This window comes from Accipiter gentilis, chromosome Z, assembly GCF_929443795.1.
Source record: "Accipiter gentilis chromosome Z, bAccGen1.1, whole genome shotgun sequence".
NCBI classification, from domain to species: domain Eukaryota; kingdom Metazoa; phylum Chordata; class Aves; order Accipitriformes; family Accipitridae; genus Astur; species Astur gentilis.
The window spans coordinates 71895056-71910230 of record NC_064919.1 but is presented as its reverse complement, the minus strand read 5'-3'; the positions used below and the strand labels follow the sequence as shown (position 1 = coordinate 71910230).

The 15175-nt window shown below is 37.9% G+C and overlaps 1 protein-coding gene across 3 annotated transcripts in view; it reads left to right on the top strand.

The window, feature by feature from the left end:
- Window positions 1-12281, top strand: part of NNT (nicotinamide nucleotide transhydrogenase) — a 47319-nt gene extending 35038 nt beyond the window's left edge. For all 3 annotated transcript variants that reach the window (XM_049794334.1, XM_049794335.1, XM_049794336.1), the window contains exons 20-22: window positions 7521-7639; window positions 8587-8702; window positions 9989-12281. In XM_049794334.1, coding sequence (XP_049650291.1) covers window positions 7521-7639; window positions 8587-8702; window positions 9989-10138 — 385 coding nt within the window. In that variant the 3' untranslated portion in view covers window positions 10139-12281. The remainder of the gene's footprint in view (window positions 1-7520; window positions 7640-8586; window positions 8703-9988) is intronic.
- The last annotated feature ends 2894 nt before the right edge of the window (window positions 12282-15175 follow it).

Sequence of the window (15175 nt, the reverse complement as noted above, 5' to 3'; positions counted from 1 at the left end):
ATCCTTGAAATAACTGGGTTATATTTGAAATGAGTCAATTTCAGGAAGGGATCACTGCAGTGGTTACCTAGTATTTTAATGAAATAAATCTGTATTTACAGTTTGTGGTAATTCAGGCCTTTCATCACTTTGCGGAGCTCCCACGGTGTTCATTGAGTGCAGCTGCTGTCCCTCTGGTTTCAGTAGGCCTGGAGTGCCTTGGGACCATAGTATGCTCACCGTCCAGATGTAGTGACACACTCACACATCCGCTGTGGAGGGGTGCCAGCGTGGACATACGATTGTCATCAACTTGTAATGCCCATACTGTGCCAAGAAAAATTGTGTCTGTCATATGGTCTTTTTCTGCTTCATGGCTCATGATCTATCCAGAGGAGCTGTTGTTTTCATTTACTTTGCCTATAGCCATAACACTGCCAGTGAAGAGTGCAGATTATATAACATGATGCATAACCTTTGGCTAGGGTTTAAATTTAGAAATATGGGAGAGTTTGGAAACTTCAGACTGTTTTAGTTATTAAATTCCATAGCTAACATCATCGCTTACTTGAGATGGTCTTGCAGCAGATCACATCTTCAGTGCATTAGTAGGATCACATAGAAAGCTGGGTATTGCTGAGCCTTTGTTACAGCTTTCCCTTGTTATGGATGGGTAAAACAACAAAACTTTTCATAGGCTAAATCCTGCAGTCTCCAGAATCCATTGGGCTTGGAGAGGAAATGCCTGTTCTAAACTGGTGTCGTATTTCTGCAAAGTTACAACTGGGTCAATTGTTGAAAGTTCTTGCCTTACCAAAGTTCTTCAGCCACATGGTGTGTTGTTTGTAGGCTCCTAGTTGTGAAATTGTTTTCTTCTATGTAACTGTGACGGAAAAGGACTTAACTGCAAGGTTCAAGAAAACAACTTATTTTAAGTTCATTTACAGACTTAACACGCCACTATTGCAGGTTTTACAGATACAATAGATGAATGCACTATTACAATTTTTTAAGGCAAGAGTAGTACATTGTTACAACCACAAGCGATTCACAGACAAGCACAAATGCATTTACAAACTTAAAGCATAAACAATATTCACTTACCCCTCCAGATAAGGGCTCTGAATCCCAGGGAAGTTACCTTGACCAGCATCCCGATCAAGGGGGAGGTGTGTGAGTGCGTGTGTGTGTGTTTCCTTAACTGTATAGTTGGAGAAGTGACTCCCCGCTTTCCAACCTGAATCTTAGAGTTTTTATCCCCTGACTTGTGGAATGGTGTGTATGACTACATCTGAGTGGATTATGATATATGCCTAAATGGATTATCTATATCTGAGTGGAGAGTTTCCCCTTATCTTTCCTTCATTGGTCTGTGATTGTTTGAATACACAAGGTTGTAATTTGAAACTGAAGCTGAAACCCTCCAAATTTTGGTTTTTTTTTTTTACCTTGCTTCCTCAGCAACTGAGTAGTGGTTGGATTGAGACTCAGGGCATACTATTTGCTAAGGGACTTCAAGGCTCAGTCCAGGTTTTGGTTCTTTGAATGGTGCAGCCACTGCCCTGTTTACTTTAGGGTTTATCAGACAACCCAGGGCTAAACTGTCTACACAGCTCCCCGTGAGCCGTCTCTGCAGAGAGACAGGGCCTCAAGGCAACCCAAGGCTGGGTCACTTTTGTAACCACCCATGAGTCGCCTGTGTGCACTAGACATGGTGAAACTCATTTGTGAACTATGAGCCGACCAATCCACACAGTAACTAAATTATATTCTACACTAATTCTATATATAGATATAGAATTATTCTATAGTATTATAGTACAGTTTAAAATTGTGTACATTCTCATATGTGCATAAATAATTGATGCTGTCCATGTCCACAGCAAGTTGACTATCTTAGCTTTTGCCACAGTATGACTTCCCTAAGACTTTCTGTGTGTTTTGTTCTCCTGCATAGTAAGAAATTCTTGATAAGAAAAATGTATTGCAGGATGAAAGTACTCTTAAAATTGTGCTTTGTATAGACTTTCTAAATCTAACTCATAATTAAATACGGTGGTTTTCTGGTAACTCTTACAGTTGAGAGAAATGCAGATTACCTCTTTAACAGCCTTTCAAATTAGTTGCTAATATGTTAGTGTTTTGGTTCATTTTTTTAACCTCATTTTTAGAGGTGAATTTCTTGAAGGACTTGTCTTCTGATGTTGGAGAATCTAATTACTTTTCAGCACATGGAAACATGGGTTTCTTGCATTTTTGAAAATGCGATAGCATGGGTTTAGTGTTGGACCTGTATTTTTTGATTTTTATGGTTACCTCTATGGCTGAGCTCTAGTCAAATGTGTTTAGGGTTCTGGTTGGTTTTGGTTGTGGGTCCCCCCCCCCCCCCCCCCCCCCCCCCCTTGTTCTAATTGCTTGTGAGTAATAGAACATGTGAATGGGTACCACTTACACATTTATCTACAAATTGATAAAACTGATTAACTTCAATTGTTTAATGATACTAATTTACAGTCATCATTCTTTGTTACTCTACAAAAAAAACTAGAAGAATTTTAAAGGATGAGCTGTTAAGATGCTGTCCCAACCAGTCTTCACATACTGCATAGCTGAAGTGTGCATAAGATGGAAATTACTGTCACTGCTGAATGGCAGCATAAGAACAATGTGTGTTGATGCAAGTTTCTAGGAAGCTGAACTATGCTTCCTAGGAAGACACTAAGTGTGTACCTGTGTGTCAGCTCTCAGTTTGTTTCTTATAATCAAATTAACTGTGTGGGTTCTGAATTATTAATGCTGCAGATGAAGGGACAAATGGAGTCCAACAGATCTGTTAGCTCAAGTACTGTATCAGTGTAGCTAGAGAGAACTAGCAAACCTTGCTGTACCTGATCCACTTCTGCAAGGATACGGCTATAGCTGTATGCTCCTGGGGTTGTATTGTAGGTATGCCATTGGTTCCACGTGGGTCAGCTCAGCTCTGGGTGACCTTACTAGGTCAGTATGTGATGCTTTGTGGAGGCAGGCTCTTAATGTTCTTCCATGCAGTAGGGTTCTTGGGAGGGTTATTGCATTGAGCTAAGGTCCATGCTGTGTATTTGGATCCTGCCCCCGCTGTGATGAACCATAGAGGTTAGAAACAGAGGGAGCCAGTACCAACCTTCACATAAGTATGCTTAATTTAACTAATTTAATTCAGTTTAAATTTAACTGAACTGACCCCAGCAGAGCCACTGAGCTTACTCCATGCTGAAGTACTGTTTTTGGTGATATGTTGTTGCCTCAGGCATGACACTAGGCTAAGCTGGCTGTAATGCTAGTAATCTACATGGTCGCCTATAATGTGTGATGAGAGCATTATATTGTGATACTCACAAGTTGTGCTACACTGCAGCTGTGGTTGTATGGCAGGATTTAAGCTGTGGAATATATAAATGATGCAATTCTCAGTTCATTTGGTTTTTGTTTTGTTTGCGTTTTTTTCCTTCCTGTTACCTTGAATAATGGATTACTGTTTGAATGCAAGCAGAGGTGGATAGGTGTAAAAACACAAAGTGAATGAGGTGGGGGGAACAGGGGGTGAGGCAAAACCCTTGGGCAAATTATTCTCCACATATACAACATCTAAAGTGATGAGTAAGCTCAGTTAGGCACCAGCCAGATGTTACTTACTTAACATCACTCTGTCCAGCTTTGGCATAATGACAGGAATCCTATCTTTACATGGATGAAGTGATCTTGAAACACTTCTGTATTGGGTTAGGTAGGTGCTAGCTCTTTCAGTATTGATTACAAGAATGTTATCTGGCCAGTTGTAATAAAGATAAATGCTGACTTTATGAACTGTCTAAAAAGTAATTTCCATTCTGAAATTTTTCAGTAACTTTTCATGCAATAGTTGTCTGTCTTTTTCATACTACTATAATTGGCTTCATACTACTTTAAGTAACTGTCCCCCCAAATTTAAGTGCTTTCTGTGCTGAAAATGCTGTCCTTGATATGACAACTGTCAGGAGTTTAGATTTTTAGTTTAAATTTAAAAGAAAATATTGCACTCTTGTTCAAAATACGAACTCATTTTTCAGTATGCTGTATTGTCTTTCTAAAGTTAAAAAGTATCCAAAAGAGGCTAAATAACCTTGCCTGGTGGTCATGCTGTTAGGTGTGAAGTCTTAGTAGCAAGGAGGTGTATGCTTACTTGAGTGTATTTGACAATTGGAGGTGATAAGCAAGCCCTTGTTAAATGGTCAGTGTTAAGAGAAAAAATTCCTGGTGGATTCTGTGTTTCAGTGAACTACCAGAATAATGTTTCAAGTCAGACACAGCATGGTTGTAAATCTTTGTTATGGGTAAAGTATTTGTAGACTGGAAACTTAATGTCATGTAATCAGAAAGTCAGAAAGAGTGCGAGATTTCTGATTGATTTAAAAACCAACCAACCTAAGGGAGTTCTTGCATGACTGATATTAAAAGCATATAAAGAAACTTGGCAATTATTCACTTTAAACCATTTTTACCATAAAAGATGTCTCTCTTTTAAAATTATTAATGTGTTGAATTTTCGAATATGAATGGGATTCATATTTTGAACATCTGGGAGAGCATGTGTGACAAAATGTTTCTGCCAAAATGCACATAGCTTTGAAGAACTGCTGCTGTTGTGAGTCAGGAGCAAGATACACTGCTTTTATTAGACATGTTGCGAGCCATCAAGGACTTTAGCTATTTCTTTTCCATGCTTATCTGAATTCTGTTTTCTATTGGACAAGGCTGATTTCACTCCAGATATATGTAGATCTTATCTTGTGAAATAATGAAAGCTGTAGACAAGCACATACTTTTAATGATTGTTTTTGACACACTTGCACATCCTGTTTCAAGTGGTACTGGCAAGCTACTGTCATATTTGGTTAACAGGATCTTGGAAGCAGACTTCTGGGATGCACTTCGGTATTTGTCAGAAGCTTTTGTATGAGCAGCTTTTTCAAACTTTGTGAATATGCAGTATGTGCATTCAAGCAGAGTCTGTCAGAAGTCACTAACTACTGATGGTTCATGCCATAACTCTTCCTGAACAAAGATAATTTGTCCCTTTCTTTTCTTTCTTTGCCTCTTGCCAGGAATGGTGAAGGCAAAGGTGCAATTCATTCTCTTGGCAGCTTAATTTTGGCTTTCCAGCCCTTGAAATAAGATTGTATATGTATATAGTATTTAAAAGAAACCTCAGAAGTATTTTGTTTTGTGTATTGCCAAAGCAGCTTTGGTCACAAAGACACTCAAATAATTTTATTAGAAACAAAGGAGAGTTTTGTTGGAAAATCTATTTCCACTGCCAGAAGAGTGATGGGTTTTCTGAAGTGTACTTCAGAATAAGAGTTCTCCTACTGTACTGTAAGTGATTTGGTACACTTAAGGACTAGCTGCAGTACTAGACATGGTTTATATTACTGAGTGAGTAGTGTGAAACGTAAGCTGTTAATGTTTTGTCCTGTGTATTTGCTCTTTTTTTTTTTTGATTCTAGGTGTTATCCTTTGCAAACAGGATCCCAAACGTTTACTAGCTGAATACAATCTATTCTTTTTGTTTCCTTAAAAGCATTCCTTTTAAAGCTAGCTTTTATCCTGCTGTTCGACCTAGAACTTAAAACTGTAGTATATCTAATATTATGTGGATTAATCACGTCCTTAATTTTGTTGCTGGAGTTCCAATTGTCTCATCTTTGCATTGTCTTAATGTTGTCTTGCTGATGGAGCACTCGGTTGCCCTTTTAAGGGTGTATTTGTACAGTGTTAAATTCACAAGTGATCTGTGTTGATTGGACTGTGACTTGTGGACTGTCAGTGATGTTACCCACTTCCATCACAGGGAGTTGAAAATAGAAATATGTGACAATCCATCTGTCACGGCAAGTTGATTTGTCAGTCTTTCCCTCCTTTCTGAAGAAGTCTGAAGTCCCTTTATTGCATTCCTGACTCACTTGGATTTCTGCTCAGAAATATCTGTTCAGAAATCCAAGAATTTACAGTTTTTCTCTTGGGTATTTTCTGTCTCTTTCAAAGTACATGTAGGCTTCCTTACTAAATATCTAACTTCAGCTATATACAGCATTCATCTGAGGCATTTCTGGTGTGCTTGAGTCAGCATAACATTTGGTGATAGCTCCAGAGCTAGAAAGACAGGTAATGCACAGGACAGTAGACATTGATATGCCTTGTTTGTTCCGGGCCAGTGGATGAGGAGGAGTACAATCTGCCCACAAGAAATAGATTTGCTTCTAACCAAAATACATCTTTGGGAGTTGCAGCTAAACCAGTTTAACACCTCCATTCTGAATTTTGTCTGGTCTTTACTCTTACGGAGCCACATGTGTGCCTTAACACCCGCTGCTGTGTGTCAGTTTGAATTTTCAGTAACTCATAAGCAGTGTATTTTCCCTAAGTTGGTTTTGAGCTATTCTGAAAACATTCTTAAATTGTTAAGCTTAAACCGTTATAGCTTGTTAGCTCTCCACCTTTTCACTCCTCTTATTTTTTTCCCTCCTAAGATAATCATGAGAAGAAAGTGGCATGTTAATCTAATTCAGCAAAGTGTTGTCTTGTGCTTGAAGTAGTCCCTGATAATTTTTCTGTTGGATTGGAATGTTAGACTGTGATAGCCATGCATACTCTAGTGATACCTGAGTCAATAAGGTCATATGCCAAGGGCATTTCTAGATCAGCCTTTTGGCCTTTTCATGATGAGTATTGCATTGTGGCCAGTTTATTTACTCTGTGGTCCTTTTACTTTTCAGTGATGTAAGGGACTTGCAGAGCATGTTAATGTGGGTGTTGGTTTTGCAGCAAAAGGGCTTATTCATAAAAAAACCAAAGGTATCTGTCACAATGTTTTAAATATGGTACTGCTTGGAAAGTGGATGTGTATGCTTGCTCTGTGTGATGTGACTCAGGCTGATGATTGTAGCCTGACAGAATGGTAAAATAGTCCTCTTTCTTCAAAAGTGATTGAAGAAAAGCTTGTTGGTATAAGCTATTGCTGGGTGGAAAATTTACTCTTTTGGTCCATCTTGCAGTGATGTGTGCCCAGGCATCTCTGGCCACAAGGTCCTTCTGTGTTGTCACTGGAAGCATCCAGCAGGCTCCCCAAAGCCCCTTCACAGGTGCAACAACTTTTTGAAAGAGTCTTCTTAGGATGGAATGATTAAAAAAGTGTTCTCCTAGCTTCTTTAGTTTTACTGGGAAATGAACATACTCTTCTGCATACCTGTTGTCAGTCATACTTTTAACGTTGCAGAGAAGGAACAGCTACTCTCCAGGTGAAGAGTCAAGTCTATGGACCTTGTTCCCTTTCCTACTCACTCAGTTCCCTGCAACATTGGAAAAGTAATTATGATATTGTTAAGGCTTAACTATTTCATTTTATAATTCATATGTGTGCTTATACTTAAGAGCTTCTCAGACTTGTAGGTCACAAGTGGCAATTTTACAGTATAAAATAGAGTGGTCAGTACTTATTAATGGGGTTGGACTTTCTTTCCTGTTAGGTTTGGTATTCACCCTGTGGCTGGCCGTATGCCTGGTCAACTGAACGTACTCCTAGCAGAGGCTGGTGTTCCCTATGATATTGTACTGGAAATGGACGAGATCAACGAAGACTTCCCAGGTTAGCCTGCGATTGATATGTTTCCAGTAGATTTGGTTTGATCTTGTCAATTTTTATTTGATTCTGTTTTTACATCACACAAGGATTTTAAATATAGAAAATCTCAGTCAGGCCCTTCAGTTTCTCTTTGTGCCTGTCATGATACCACTCTAGAGGAGCAGATGTCTTTCTCTTGCAGTCTGAGTGCTCTCCCAGCTGCTGGGAGCACAGAGGAATGAGTAGAAGTAATAACCTGACTCAGAAGCAGAAAACTGAGAAGCAGAGAGTACAGATGGTTGAAGCAAAGGGAAATATTGACTGCAGGAGTCAAAAAAAAAAGAGTAGATAGTGAAGGGAGGTTAAATAGGCCTGTGAAACTTGTTTCCTCCAGAACCAAGAGAACAGTTGGTTGTGGTTTGGGTTTTGGGTTTTTTTTAAATTGCTTGTAGCTGTGAGTTAAATGGCAAATGCTATGTCTTTTCTTCTCTCTGTTACTGGTCCATACAGGAAAACTACTGTTACTTCTTTAGGTCAGGTGTGGATGACTTGACCCTGTTATGTCTTGCAAACCAGTATAGCATTGTTCAGACAACTTCTTGCTTTCTTACATGTTCATTTAAAAATTAGAAAGTTGCTGGTAAAAGGTTTTTCGAAAGAATATTCAAAGGAGAAGCCAGGCACAAAGAAAATTGAAAGTTATGTTACTATGTGTGTGTGAAACCACATTTAAATATCAAAGGATTTAACTTTTGTGTGGCAGAGTGGTCTAAGGAGTCCGTTGGAATGGGGTTGTGGATGCTTGCAGTTTGCTGGCAGTTTGTGAATAAAGTCCCCATAAATGTGTGTAGAGTGCTTACCATAAAGGGTGGTTCTGCCTCTAAATATCAGATTTAATGCAAAAATATACATCAGCCTCATTGTTCAGGTTTCAGACAATTTTTCATCAGTTTTATTTTGTCTTGCTGCAGAAACTGACTTGGTCCTTGTAATTGGTGCAAATGATACAGTTAATTCAGCAGCTCAGGAAGATCCGAACTCTATCATAGCTGGAATGCCAGTTCTTGAGGTCTGGAAGTCCAAACAGGTGAGATTACCAGAGTTGTGTTAGCACCTACCTTAGATAGCATGCTTTTAAAAAATGTGGTTTATAGGATAAGCTAAGAAGATTCTCATATTCTGCTGGTTTCCATGAGAAGCCTTTCTGCAAGTTGTCCAAGAAAACAGTCAGTACTTTGCAAGTGTGATGCACTGTTAATGATTTTATAATCATCAGCAAGTGCTTTAGTGAGTCTAATGATGACTGTCAGTAGAAAAGACCAATGAAAGTGCTTCTACTAAAAAATGTGATTAGAATAAGTGATGTTCTGCTCACATCTGCAGCCCTGAAGCATTTCTGTACAAATACCTGCTTTTTAAAAGTTTATAGGAAATTTGATTGACAACTTAAATATGGAGGTGGAAGTACAAAAATGAATAATATGCTTAAAAAAACCCAACCAAACAATGAGTGGCTGGTTTGAGTAGAAAGCTTAGTCTGTCTGGATTGAACTGACATTCTAGTTACCTCACCAGTTTTTCTCTTTGGAAGCAACATTGTCTGATCTAAAGTACATATACTTGAGTTTCCTTGATGTGAAATCTTTGGTGTCTTGTTCTGAACCCAATTGTAACCTCAGTTCATCTGTGGGTTAGCCACTCAAGTACTCAGTCATAGGCACATACATTTTTCAGTGTTCTGCGCATAGCTGTGTGTTGCAATTTGAGAAATAAACATGTACACTGTTAAAGTTGGTAAAGCTTCACAGTTTCTTTGCTGAAGGTGCTCTGGTTAACTAATTCAACATTTAATAGCTAAAACCGCCTGAAATTAATTTAAGATTTATTTAAAAAAAATAAAATATCTGATGTATGAAGAAATACAGAGAGTAATAGGCTGGAGAAGTACCAGAGAGCATTGCATCAAGTATTGATGTGAATGCTCATCTGAATTGTGTTGCTATCAGGGAATTGGATTCTTAAAATAATGAAAAAATAAAAAAGCCTCAAAAACCTTCTATATTACAATCATCAGTGCCCATCTTGCTTTGACTTTATTGCATGGAATAAAGTAAAATCATATGCATGTGTAGTGTCCACAGTCTCTTCAACTGACATGTAATATTGTGTTTAACAATAAAATGTTTCTGAAACTGGTCTGGATATCAATTTGTTGGCTATATTAAAATTTGAAACACAGTTTTGTAGCAGTGAGCACCCTATTTTGGTCAGGGATCTCTCTTCCTCTCCCTTTGTTTGTGGAGGTTGTTTTTTTGTTATCTTTGAGGGAGTGCTTGGTTTTTCCTGTTTCAAACATGAGCTCTTTATGTGCAGGTCATTGTAATGAAGAGATCTTTGGGAGTCGGTTATGCAGCGGTGGACAATCCAATCTTCTACAAACCCAATACTGCCATGTTGTTGGGAGATGCTAAGAAGACTTGTGATGCTCTGCAGGCCAAAGTCAGGGAATCGTATCAAAGCTAAATACTGATTTATATTCCTCTCATGGTTGCAACTACAGTTTTGTCACAGAGGTCATGGAAAATAAGAGTTAGAATAATCTCTTACTGTCATAACGCAGCCAGCATTTGGAGAAGACTGCATTGACTCATAGGAGATGTAGTTCAGTCAGGGAATGTAGGCTTTTATGAAAGGATGGGTCTATTAGCCCCTCAAACTAAATCTCCCATGAAGCAATGCATTAAAGAACAACAATGTCCTTTTTAAGGTCAACATTGAGCTGTTAAAAGCAGAAACTAATAACTCGAGGTCATCTTGAAATAGTCGCTGCCTTATTCCTCCTTATTCTCTGTACTTCTGTCATGGAAATTCACTAAAAAATACTGTGCCAAAATTGTATTGTGTCCTATCATCAAAGCTGTTCTTTGGCCAGTGTGGACAAAACAACTATTTATTTCTTCAAAACTTAAATCAAAATTACAAACAGATGCAAGCAGATGCAAATAGATGCTTACATGATTTGAGATTCTAAACGTAATATTCTGTTTCTTTTGTGGATTGTATGGATGCTGTGAATCGGAACATTTTAGGAAAGTTACTTTTCTTTACAGTTCCACTTTTTTGTAGTGCCCACTTACATTACGTAAAATGAAACACAGGATTTCAGGGACCTACCAAGTGATCTTCAAGCCTGACAAGGAAATGTACACTTACTTGCACTGCTTAACTGTTTTAAGCAGCTGCTAAATTCTCCATCTTTCCAGTTGTTGCCTTTCTAAGTGTCTGAGGAAAAATCTGGTCTAGTTCTGGACAGGCAGAACATCTTGCATACCTGATCTCTTAACAGAATTTGGACCACAGTGTTTCAGTTTATGTTCACTTAGACTTTTAATTGTATTTGCTACTTTAAAATCTAGCAATGCTTTCTTAGTTAACATTTTTGTGATGCTGGAAAAGGCACTTTTGAACATATTTAAGATGCTGGAGTTTATTAGGATTTTTCTAAATAAGTAAGCTATTGTTTGGACAGCACAGAAATGTACCAAACTTAAAATCCAGTATTTTGATTACTTGACTTCTCCCTAATCTAACTAAAAGCACCGTTAAATTCCCATAATAAGTTCAGCAAAGAATTAAATTAGATTATGACATAGATTGCTGGGTTTTTTTATTATGTTAAGTGCATTTGAGTGGAACTCAAATATTTGCCTAATGAAATTAATTTATCATGTTTCTGTAATGATGTAGCAACTGTCCATGGTGACAAAGGCTAAATAGAAATAGCTGTACTTGAGTTAGAAAACATTCATATCTGGGGAAGACAAACTACTATGAAGTACGTCTTGAAATGAATCCATCTTGATTCTTAGAACAAACATTTTTTATTACACCATGTATAGAGACCTCATACAGAATATAGTATTTCTACTTAGCTACCTCTGTTTTTATGTGAAGATCACTTAAAACACAGACTTTGAACAGATAATTCATTAAGAAGTGTAACAATGTATGAAAAGCTACCCTTTTTGCAAGTCTCTTTTATATAATTTGAAATAAAAATTATCATGTAAGCATAATATGTTGTACGCTGCAGGAAAAGACATAATTAAATTTTAATTTAAAACATCGCGGCAGCTATATTTGAATGTAGCATGTATGGCCTCTTGATTTCATCGTGTTCAACTTTTCTTTTAGGTCTGCAAAAACTAGGAGGGAAATGGGAGAAGGGGAAAGACAAGGGAATAATCCTGTCTCTCTCTCTCCTTCCCAACTTATTATAAAAGGGGATTTGAAGGGATTTAACATCCCAAAGCATTATTTTTTGTCTCGTCCAAAAAAGGGGATTTGAAGGGATTTAACATCCTAAAGCATTAATTTTTGTCTTGTCAAACTTGAAGTATCAAACGGCAGTATGCAACATGTCTGCTTATAAGTAGGTAACATAAGACTTAGCTTTTCTTAAAAAAAACCCAAACAAACAAAAAAAACCACCAACAACAAAAAATGGGGGTGCGAAACACTTTTTTTTTTTTCTTTGTATTTAGAAAAAAACCCCATACTGTTACGTTGGATCAGAGGTGTTATCTTTAAAACTGTGCTTTGCCATGGAACACCACAGAATGTTGAAATGCTAATAAAAAGTCGATTATGTTTTCTTTATTGATAACTGTCTCTTTTCTCTCTTTTTGTGTTTCCTGAGTTGATAAGTAGTCTGAGATTCTTTCTGGGAATTAGAAGATCAAAATGCCACCAAAGGATGTTGAGGTTGAAGAATGTAATGAGAAGGAATCATAGTGGAATACGCATATTTCCTTTTTTTGTAATTTCAGTGTTTCTTTAAAATATGCATTCCAGGTATGACTGAGCTTACCTGACCGCAGCAACTTCACTATGAGCTTTTCTAGTAAGTGAAGAGGGTTAGACAGCTTCTGAGTGCAGTTGATCCCAACATGTATTGCCTTTCAGACTTAAAAAAACAATCCAAAACAAACAAACAAAAAAATTCCCAAGCTGTAAGAACTAAGTTGGCCAAGTACTTAATTTTCTGTTGGCTGAAGTGAATCCTATCCCTTTGAGCTTGATACCATATAAGTTGGTTTCAGTTCTAAGTTATGCAGGTCTACAAGATGGTCAAGTTGATTGTTGACATGATTTCAGTTTCTACCTTCAAAATAAATGATAAATGAATAATTTTAGCCATCTGATAATTTTTTCATTTGTATCATTGCACAAGTCTGACAAGCGACTTTCATGTTTTCTTCAGGCTTTGGTCAAGTTGAGCCTCGATGTCTCTTTCAGAGGCTGCAGTCTGGTGTTGATTCATGAGGTAACCTCTCTTCCTTCTTGATCAAGCAGCACACCTGGGAAGCATATATCCGGAGTATATGGATTTGTAGTCTGGCAAATGGTAAAGCCCTGGACTATGTCCTTTTGTGGATCTGACTGCTAGTGTGAATATTTTACTCTCTCTACCCCATCTCCAGCTGCTTATTAACACCCAAGAGGTATTTACTCTAGCCTGCCTCAAGCAGGCTATGAAAATCTCATCAGATCATGGTCCATGGCTGTGAGACACCTTGCATCTTTGCTTTTAATACAAGTTGTTGCTCTTCTAACATTAGAGGAATTTTAGTTTGGAAGGATCCTCTAGAGATAGTTTGGTCCAGCCCCCTGCTGAAGACATATCCAGTTTGATCAGATGGCTGCAACTTGGGTGCACTACCTAGCCTAATCCTGTTACTGTGCCCCTCTGAGAAGAGTTATTTTCACCACTGCTATGGAAAACAGCAGAAGGATTCTGCCCTTATCCTTCTAAGGTCGACAAACCCAGTTCTTTGTCTTTCAACTTGCATGTCATGTGTCAGGGATGGCTCCCAGTTTGGCTCGTTTCGGTATGTCAGTGGTTTCTTGTGCTGCACACACTAATCCAGATGCAATCTCACAAGTACAAAGTGCAGGGGAGTCATCACTTCCCTCACTTGCGGGCTGTATGCTTACTGATGCAGCCAATATGCAGTTGGCCTTTGCTGCAAGGTTGTGCTGCTTTTTTCATGTTTCCAGTGGGACCATCTTCTTGGTGATGATGGCTCATTTCCTAAGACTTGCAATGACTACTGTTCCAACAATATCACTGGTGTGGGGTAGTTTAAAAAAAAAAAAAAATTACAAATGGTAATGACTTGCATAATCTAACTGTTCTGTAGCTGCCCGGAGAATATATTACAGTAACTGTGATACATAGCTTTTCCTGAGAGGAAGATACGTACTTACACCTTTTCATAAATGGGCTTAGTAATACTCAAAGATCCAAGTTCCCAACGGGTGATGTTTTGAAGTAGCAAAACCAGTCCTAAAACATTAATATAAGGTATTACTTGAGAAACTAAGGGACTAATTTATAGCTATTGTTCTGGAGTGATCATCATAATGACTTCTAAGAAAAACACTCTTCCTCCACTTGGAAAAATAATGAGAAATTATAGCTAATGAAGAGTGAACAGAAAAAAAGTGTTACAGGGAACAACTTAACTATTCTGCTTTCTCTATTTCACTTTTGCCTGGAGGCAGATTTTTCTCTGAAAATGAGGGGGAATCATACTCTTCAACTGAACATATGCATAGGTGGTTTGTGTTCTTCCCTTAATGACAGTTGGTCAGTTTTATTTTTCCCCATATATTCCAAGACTGCATGTAGACCTGTAGATCACTGAAACCTGGCATTCTATAGTCCAATTTTCTGCATAGCATGTATAAATTATAAATACCCAGTTTCAGTTACATATTAGAGAAATGGCTTTCTGAATTCTACATTGCTAATTTTTAAATTCACACCACTTGACACTTTTTTGAACTCTGTAGGTTGTACTTCTGCAAAGCAGTTTCAGTTGGACAAGGATATGGAAAATGACTATTTAAACCTTATTTACCAACTACAGCTGTCTTTGGAATATTATGTGAACAAGAGGTACAAAATATGTCTGTTGCATGTTTTGAAAATAGGGTCAAAGTGGGTCAGACAAGATGGGGAAGAAATTGAATGTCAGAGAAGTAAAGTAGTCATGCTGCCAAGATCAGACCTTTACTTCAGATGTAAATACAGCTTTGAAAATGAGGTTATACATGATGCGGCTGTTATATGTGCTGAATATGACGTTTACTAACAGTGTTAAGTTTTGCAATTAGACATGAGACCAGGCAAAGGCCCTATGTGTCTCTTGACCTTTTCCTGTCCCTTGTTGACAAAACACAATAAAATGTTTATTATCCAAACCTTTCCCTAGTAAAGGAAGGAAGCAACAAAGGAACTGGAGGACAAAAGGACTGAGGGGTCTTCACACTCAGTAAGAAGTGTCTTCTGAAAGAAGATTGCGGTTGAATTCTATCACGGCATGAAATTAAGTTATTCTGTTTCATGGTCAGTCTAACCCATAATTTAAAAAATCCCTAGCAGAATGGAAACTAACAGCTAGTGAACATAAAAAGCTCAAGCAGATGTTAAAGCTGTCGCATGCAGTAATAACTAGCAGTTGTCCATTTTCCCTATTAAAATATTACAGATGT